Source organism: Echiichthys vipera, assembly GCF_963691815.1.
Source record: "Echiichthys vipera genome assembly, chromosome: 13".
NCBI classification, from domain to species: domain Eukaryota; kingdom Metazoa; phylum Chordata; class Actinopteri; order Perciformes; family Trachinidae; genus Echiichthys; species Echiichthys vipera.
In genome coordinates this window covers 1,726,439-1,735,505 of record NC_139838.1, presented here as the reverse complement: position 1 = coordinate 1,735,505, position 9,067 = coordinate 1,726,439, and the positions used below count along the sequence as shown (strand labels likewise).

The 9,067-nt window shown below is 41.2% G+C and overlaps 1 protein-coding gene across 4 annotated transcripts in view; it reads right to left on the bottom strand.

The window, feature by feature from the left end:
• Positions 1-4,577: 4,577 nt before the first annotated feature.
• The window catches only part of LOC310955572 (syntaxin-12-like), a 29,912-nt gene continuing 25,422 nt past the window's right edge, over positions 4,578-9,067 (bottom strand). For 3 of the 4 annotated variants that reach the window (XM_083925480.1, XM_083925482.1, XM_083925481.1), the window contains 2 exons: positions 5,903-5,985; positions 4,578-5,391 (listed from right to left, as the gene is read on the bottom strand). In XM_083925480.1, the coding sequence (XP_083781606.1) occupies positions 5,299-5,391; positions 5,903-5,985 (176 nt within the window). In that variant the 3' untranslated portion in view covers positions 4,578-5,298. The remainder of the gene's footprint in view (positions 5,392-5,902; positions 5,986-9,067) is intronic. The other variant, XM_083925483.1, reaches the window with a different exon arrangement.

Here is a 9,067-nt window from a genome sequence, read left to right as displayed (position 1 = left end):
GCAGTGCTGAAGTGTTTTACCCAGACTGTTGGAGGTGAGGCATGCCTGCCCTTACTCTGTGCCAGAGGTATTTCCTCTCAGACCTGCTCTAGTTGAAAGGGGACATGTCTACCTCTGCCAGCTCCAAGCAGTCAAAACAGCCCTAAACTCTCGCCTGTGTGGACAAGATTCCTTTCAGCTGGCTGCTTGGTGCAGCCATGTCTTCAGGATACCTTAGCACTGTACACAGACAAAATGGTATCAGTACACTGGTACTGTTACATACACGCATTCAACATTCAATCATACACTACATGTCTAAAGAGCTCAACATTTTGGGAAGTATGCTCATTTAATTTCTATCAGAGAGCGAGATGCCAATCTCATGTCTGTGTCAAGTACAGAGCTAAAGCCTGGATGTGGTTAGTCCAACTTAGACTGGAAGCAGGGGAAACCGTTTGCCTGGGGCCTGTTTCACAAAGCAGGTTCAAAAAACTCTGAGTCTAACCCTGAACTCTGAGTTAATCTACTCTGAGATAGGAAACTCTGAGTTTTCGGTTCCAGAACAGCAGATTTGCGTTAGGTTGATCAACTCAGAGTAGTTTGACCTGGATTTAAGCACGTGCACCACAAGTAAAAAAAGACAGCATCAATGGAGCCCTGATTCGACGAGTCACCATGGCAACGGGGAAGCGAAGGGCTACGCTACCACTGCAACTGTAAATATGAATGCGCTCATACGGAGTTTGAGCAGGTTTACACCGCTGCAGCGGCAAAAGAGAGGGAGACCTGCGGGAGAACATTGCGGCTCGGGTCAGTGCGTAAGTTTAAATGTAGTCCTGTTGCAATCACAGTAATATTTAATTTATTTCATTTAAGTGCAACCCCGCGGGGGAGAAGCGCAGCTTAAGATGAAACATAAAAACATTTTTGAAACAGGTAAAACCTCAGCACAGTCTCATGGTGACGCCTCATTTTGAGCATGTTTTACATGGTAAAGTAAATATTACCGTAAGTGGCTGTTTTTTATACATCATATAAATGTTGTATAAAAAACTCCCATTTGCAAAAAAAACGCAGCGCAACACACAATATCTGCTGTGATATGAGAGCATTACTGGTTGTTAATGTTGGAAATGTAAGGAGGGGTGAGATGGACTGTGACATGAAACGGTGTTGTGCGTATTCAGCCCCCTCGCATTATAGGTGATATTCTGGATCAGAAGGCTGTTGTTTCCACCTATAGGAGTAGTTTATATACCGGTAACCCAACTAAAAGCACACACTTTTGAACCTATGAATTGCAAGAAAAGCTGGGATTATATTTAGGAAACGCTAAGTCAAATACATTCAACTTGCTCAAAAGATCCATTTCATTCATTTTGTAATTATGGCTGCAGTATATTAAGGACGTCTATGCGCGGTCTGATAATCATCTCCCGACCAATATTTAATTCTCTTTGCGGCAATGCGTCACCTTTATCCACGGGATCGTTATCAAAAGGACATGCCATGGTAGTGTAAATATTCAACACCTAATATAACTTCTAATGTAGGCCTACTGAATGATTTTTATACGTTGTATACAAAAACTCCCGTTTGCAAAAAAACACAGCGCAACACAGAATATCTGCTGTGATATGAAACGGTACCGCTCAAAAAGAGAATTGCCTGGAAATGCAAGAACATCTATAATAAATAGTCTGATAATCATCTCCCGACGAATATTTAATTCTCTGCGCAGTAATGCTGCAGCTTCATCCACGGGATCGTTATCAAAAGGACACGCCATGGTAGTGAAATAGTTGCGACCTAATATAACTTCTAATGTCTGATTTTTGCAGTGATTTTCTGAAAAAACAGACGGAACTATACTACACCAAAACTCGCCCGCTGACTGAATGAATGAGGAAATCAAACGGGGAGGGCGGAGACAGAGAGAAACTCGAGGTTTTCTGAGAAAAACCTGGTCCCGACCAGGTTAGTTTCAGAGAGCATGTTACCATGGTAACTGACCGAGAGGTTAAGTTACCTCTCTTTGTGAAACAGGCTAGAGTTACCCCTCTGTCTCTGGTTTGAGTTACCTCCCTTTGTGAAACGGAAAACTCAGAGTTTCCCTCATTTCAGGGTTAACATACTCAGAGTTTTCACTAAACCTGCTTTGTGAAACAGGCCCCTGGCCTTGTCTAAAGCAAAAGAAACACCTACAAATACCCTTTTACACAAATTCAAAAGTTGCTATTTGTTGTGTTAGGGAAAGTTACTTGCTTGAACTGTGGATTGGCAAGAAGAACTGTGACTAAGGTTACCAGGTTTGGTACCATACTTAAACCTGTGCTCACAAACCAGGGTGGGAAGATAAACAAACCATCTTTGTCAAGAAACAGCTAAAGCACCTGATGTAGTGTTCCCAGCTCCTGTCACATGTGAGGTCATTATGGTGTCATACACCACTCCAGCCTTCTTCTAAAGGACGGTCCTGTTTTAAGAGTGTACCAGCAGAGATGTCCAAGCATTGAATGTTTGTTGTACTGACTCTTTGTAACTTGAACATTCAAGGCTAGATGTTTAACACTACATCAGTGAAAAGGACACTAGGTAAGTGTCCGCTTCACCTGCATCAGTGCAGACTGTTTTGTATGGAATGTATTGTCTGAAAGTTAACAGATTATTTTATGTTTATTATGCTAGATTCCATAGTTTATACCTGTTAATCAAGAAATAAATTAAATAGCAGATTGCGGATGCATTTTATATGTATGTATGTATGTATGTAAGTCAAAATGAGTTAAACCTAATTCATCAGACTCCTAAAGCAGTTGTTGACAATGAAATTCTTATTTCTCAGCCTCTCTCCAGAAATGTTTTAAGAAAATCACACGTGGTAAGAGTATCCATAAAACATAATAGTATACGAAAAAAATGGATTTCCTGCGGAAATGCGTGGGAATGCCTAAAGGCTGACACTCCACTGTAATGCTGGCTTGGATGTGTAAAAGAAGCTGAAACTAGGAAAAAGTGGAAAAAAGTCACAGTGAAAAGTGGAAAAAAGTCAAAAAGTTGAATTAAAGCAGAAATGTTCTTAAAAAGCTGAATATTTGGTTGAATGGTTTTTGTAGCTGAAAGTATGCAGAAGTTATATGTAACTGAAAAATGTGCGGAAGAAGTCAAAGTAAAAAGTGGGAAATAAAGTGAAACGTGAGGAAAAAATGTCACAGTGAACAGTGGAAAATCCTAGTATATGTTGCATATGTTGAAAAAAGTCATGGTATAGTGTGTCTAAAAAAAATTCAATAATAAGTGTATAGCATGTTAAAAACACGTGGGAAAAAGTCATATTATAGTTGTTACGTCCCGAATGATGTCTAGGGGAATAGGAACGAACACAAAATTTAATTAGAATAACCCAGCAGGAAAAGGAGACAAGGACCAGTTGTTTTTAAAAAATAAACCAGGTTTTTATTAAACCTTACATATCTTAAACAAATAAACACAGCCTCACACACAGCTGGAAAATACACAACTACACGCCACCGTCACAAAACGCAGAGTGGGAGAGAGAGGGCCACCACAGATCCCCTCCCCCTTTTAAGGCATTGCTGATTGGCTGGAATAGATGTCAGCCTCAACCCCACACTACAGTGATCCCATCAGGAAGCTCCTAAAACTGCAGTTCTCTGAGTGTCCACTAGGGGCATATTTCATGATAGAGCAGTTTCTCATTGACCTCCATGTTAAACAGGCCGTTTTCACAGCATCATTAAACCTATTTAAGGCCTGGTACGAATAATCATTCCAGTCTGTATGTTTAGGTAATATCTCCATGACAACACTGAGGGGGGTGAATATTTTTGTAACAAGCTAGTTTTTATTTGATTGGAGGTTAAAGTTAATGAATAATAAGGGGTGTGGCTTGAGTGACAGCTAGCCTCTGGCTTAAAATGTTTTAAATGTATCTAGCTTGTGCTGTTAGCCTAGCTCTTGTACGGTGGTGGCTAATTCAGTAAACGTCAGCCAGACAGCTGTAGCTCACTCCCCCGAACGTTACATCAATGCCATTTTTTGGTAAGAGAAAATGAGGAGTCAAAGTCTGACAAGATGGAGACTCCCATAGGCGAGAACGGACCTTGACGTAGATGCTACATACATTTTTTTTTACAGTCTATGGTCTGCCTAGGAGACCAGGTGGAGAAAGGCAGCTACAGCTGGTGAGCACAGAGAAAAGAACAGCAACCAGAAAAAAACAAAACACATAACCCCCAAAGCCGTAACATCCCCTCTCATATTAGCAAACTAGAAAGTTTGCCAACACTACACCGTTAGACATCACAATTCTGTTATATTCAGATTCAAGACACTGGTACTTGCCATTATGAAGGGGGGCCAGGCTACCACCCTACAAATCCCTGTTTCTGTGTCCTGTCGCCACCTCCACCTGTTCAGGCAGCAGCTTGACCCTTAATCAATTTGAAAACCTCTGTCCTGTTTCTAAATCTTCATGGCTGAATGCACTGATTGTTAGTTACATCACTTTGGATACAAGCATCAGCTAATGTAATGTAACAAAACTGATGACACGACCAGAAAGGATAAAGTGTTTAAGACATTTATTAGGCATACTATCAAGAGTCATAGAAATCAATTTAAAAATGTTTAGACGTAGACTGCACTTTCATTTTTTTCGAGATACTGTCATTATTTATCATCCATAATGTTGTTAACAGAATATAATGCAGCACTTTGTAATATTTACAGACATGGATTTGATTCATGTTGGTGATCTGCTTTCATTTAACACATATTTTACAACCACGGCTGCCATCACCACGAGTCATACACGTCCCATGTACTGTTACAGGGAAGGCCAGGCTCTCCGAACACTTTACATCAGAAGATGCTACAACAAGTAATAACAAAAAACTAATTACAGCCCCTTAAAACCACACATTAATTTACTTAAACAAGTCATGTGTTTCTTTTTTCATTTTTCCTGTTCTGGAATTAATTATTATTATTCCCAATAACATTTTTTCATTTTGAAATACAGTGACAGCTAGTGTTAGTGCAGTAAATAAGACAAGAAATCATCTCAGTCCTTCATCTCAGTTTAAATAGGATGTTTTTCAACTATTTTACAAAACAGGCATGATCAGTTCGGATGTGTATGTTTTCCACGTTCGTCTTTCCATTGACTGCACACGGATAATCTGCTGACCTTGGTGAAGTTATCAGCCTCTTCTTGTGATTCCAAGCAGGTACTTGCGGGTGGGAAGGGCAGAGTAAAGTATAGTAGTGACATATCGCTTGTGCGGAGTCAACTCACTTAGAAGCTAGCCAGATAATGATGCCAAGTATGAAAAGCACAATGCAACACACCATGGCAAGGATACACATCTTCTTCCGGGACTTTTGCTGTGATAAAAAAGAACATGCACATGTGTCACTTCAGGAGTGTGAGCTGTTCACACAGCAATCTGTAGACAGGCTACATTTAAAGACGTAATGTGAACAGACAAACAAAAAAATCCGATTTGAGCAAAAATCTGAACTGTGCTCTAAGACTGGCAGTGTGAACGGAGCTTAAATGTCTGCTCCATGCTTCTTGTGGTCGGCACGGTGACGACAGCAACAACGATCCTTGGAAGGTGTGGTCGTTCATACTGCTGTCAGAGCAAGAACCGATCCCTCAGCCATGGATGTATGCTGTCAGTCAACACAAATTCCAGGATATGTAGCTAGCCAATCATTGCGGTCTGTGCGACTTTTTTCATGTTGTTACAACATGTTGAGGAATCGCGAGGAAGTGCACAGCTCAGTGCTCAGACCCTCCACACACCAGGGCGCAATATCGCCATCGACACCTTGCGAAGTGACCTAACCATAAGAAGCATGAAACACATTTACGTGACAGATGCAGACTCACCTGGTAGTAGGCGGCCCTCTGGAGCTGCTCTGTTCCTCGTTCTACATGAACTTCGGCATTCTCCACATTTGCCTCAATACTATCTGCAAGGCAGAACATACAGCAAGGTCGGCTGAGAACTTTTGAATTCACAGGATTCTTACAGTTTCAGGTTTGCAGCATCCACAATAAAAACAGATACTTCATCTCTTGACTTGTGCCCTTCATGCACAACTCCATTCTGAAATCTTGCCACCATTTTCCCTCCTATTTCACACTTCAGGTATCAGTTAGCAGGAAAAAGGAGATCAAGAAACAATGGTCACCTTTTAAACACTAAAACATTTTCCAGGCATATAAACTCTGGTGTGTGAGTAATGAATGAGTGTCAGAATCAAAGTGTACAGATGTACAATGACTTTGACAGCAGAGCAAGCTCTTCACATCCTATCTTCTACTAACAGTCACTGTTGCTTTATTTGATCATTCTCTTACTTTATAGAAGTAGTTTTAGTTTCCTAAACTTAAAGTCACCACAGATAACTTTTCTGTTTTAACTTATAATTAAAGCTGCAAGCAGCAATGAATGGGCCCTCGCAGTCTGGGGAAGTGACCAGACTCCAACCTGTGTAGCCACATGTCTCAGCGACCATCGAACACTGGATGAAGGGAATGGGCCATAGGCGATCCATCGCAATGTTTGCCCCACTTCCTGCATCCACTGTGCGGCGCTAGAGAGCACCTACCAAACATGCTTTGCCTTGCTGTATATTAAATGAAGAACACACATTGAAATCATAATGTAAATCAGATGAAGTTTGTCACATTAGACTGACTTCCTGTTGCCAACAGGTGGCGCTGTGGCCGTGAGTGAATATTGAGATGCTGGTGAGTTCAGGCTGGGGGTCTTGTCATGCTTCAGAAATACAGTGAAGATCGGACTATGAATGCTCAAGTTACAGCAATCTTCTGCTTTAGAACAAGATACAAATATTTGCAGCCACATCAAGGCCACACACTCCTGAAAAACAAAACGATATGAGGTATCTTTGATCACAAAGGTCTTTAGATGGTACAGGCCGATTTTGAAGGTGATGGGATTCAATCTCTAGGAGGAGTTTGTCAAAGTATGACACCTGAAAATATCTGAAAATGGCCATCATATCCAAAATGGCTGACTTCCGGTGGGTTTAAGATTTCGCTCCAAGAGGCTTTTTTGTATGTCTGGAGGTTATATATGCCTACCGATTTTCATAAAAGTATGTAATTTAAGGTGTGCCGGTAGGGGGCCCTCTCACTGTAAGTCAATTAGATTTTTGGGGCAGATTGGACAATTATTGCTCAAGTTATTGCTACTTTATGTGTTCTGATGTGACGCCAATGTTCCCCGCTACGCTACGGCCACGCCATGGCCACACCCTCCAGAGAAACAAAACAATATGAGGTAACTTTGATCACAAGGGTCTTGAAAAAGTACTGGACAATTTTGAAGTCGATAAGGTTAAATCTCTAGGAGGAGTTTGTTAAAGTACGGCACCATCAAAAGTCCAAATTTGCCTATTCAATTGAAAATGGCCTGTCGGGTTAAGGATATGGCTTCTTGAGGCTTTTTTGTGCGTCTTTTTTGCATGAGAGCCATAAAATACCTAAATTTACAGCAGACTTGACAGGTTGGCAAATTTTGGGGACTTTTTACATATGTTGAGGCCCTCAAAAAGGCAATTCATTTGGTAATAGAAAAAGAAGAAGAATCATAAGAAAAACAATAGGTCCCTCGCTGACGCCAATTGTTATGAAGTTAATGTTAATTGCAGTGTAAAGGCTGGTTCTCCACAAACCTCGCTTTCACTATGCAATTTTTTCTGCCACTGCATACCATCTCCTATCTCTCACCGGGTACCATCTCCTGTTATTTGTTTTACAGCCCAAAAGACATGTTAAGCACTTAGTTGTGCCTGAACTTGAACGTGGTCTGAACCAAGACAGCAAAAGATTTTCCTTTTTACATCAGTGATTTACTCTACCTTTATCATAAAGTGTTTCACTCTGTCTTTACCGTACCGAGTGTTTCACTGTCTTTACCGTACCGAGTGTTTCACTGTCTTTACCGTACCGAGTGTTTCACTGTCTTTACCGTACCGAGTGTTTCACTGTCTTTACCGTACCGAGTGTTTCACTATCTTTACCGTACCAAGTGTTTCACTGTCTTTACGATACCGAGTGTTTCACTGTCTTTACCGTACCGAGTGTTTCACTGTCTTTACCGTACCGAGTGTTTCACTGTCTTTACCGTACCGAGTGTTTCACTGCCTTTACCGTACCGAGTGTTTCACTGTCTTTACCATACAGAGTGTTTCACTGTCTTTACCATACAGAGTGTTTCTCTGTCTTCATCATACTGAGTGTTTCACTGTCTTTACCATACCGAGTGTTTAACTGTCTTTACCATACCGAGTGTTTCACTGTCTTTACCATACCGAGTGTTTCACTGTCTTCATCACACCGAGTGTTTCACTGTCTTTATCATACCGAGTGTTTCACTGTCTTTACCATACCGAGTGTTTCTCTGGCTTCATCACACCGAGTGTTTCACTGTCTTCATCACACCGAGTGTTTCACTGTCTTTATCATACCGAGTGTTTCACTGTCTTTATCATACCGAGTGTTTCACTGTCTTTACCATACCGAGTGTTTCACTGTCTTTACCATACCGAGTGTTTCACTGTCTTCATCACACCGAGTGTTTCACTGTCTTTATCATACCGAGTGTTTCACTGTCTTTACCGTACCGAGTGTTTCACTGTCTTTACCGTACCGAGTGTTTCACTGTCTTTATCATACCGAGTGTTTCACTGTCTTTACCATACCGAGAGTTTCTCTGGCTTCATCACACCGAGTGTTTCACTGTCTTTATCATACCAAGTGTTTCACTGTCTTTACCGTACCGAGTGTTTCACTGTCTTTACCGTACCGAGTGTTTCACTGTCTTTACCATACCGAGTGTTTCACTGTCTTTACCGTACCGAGTGTTTCACTGTCTTTACCGTACCGAGTGTTTCACTGTCTTTACCATACCGAGTGTTTCTCTGGCTTTACCATACCGAGTGTTTCACTGTCTTCATCACACCGAGTGTTTCACTGTCTTTATCATACCGAGTGTTTCAATTTCTTTACCATACCGAGTGT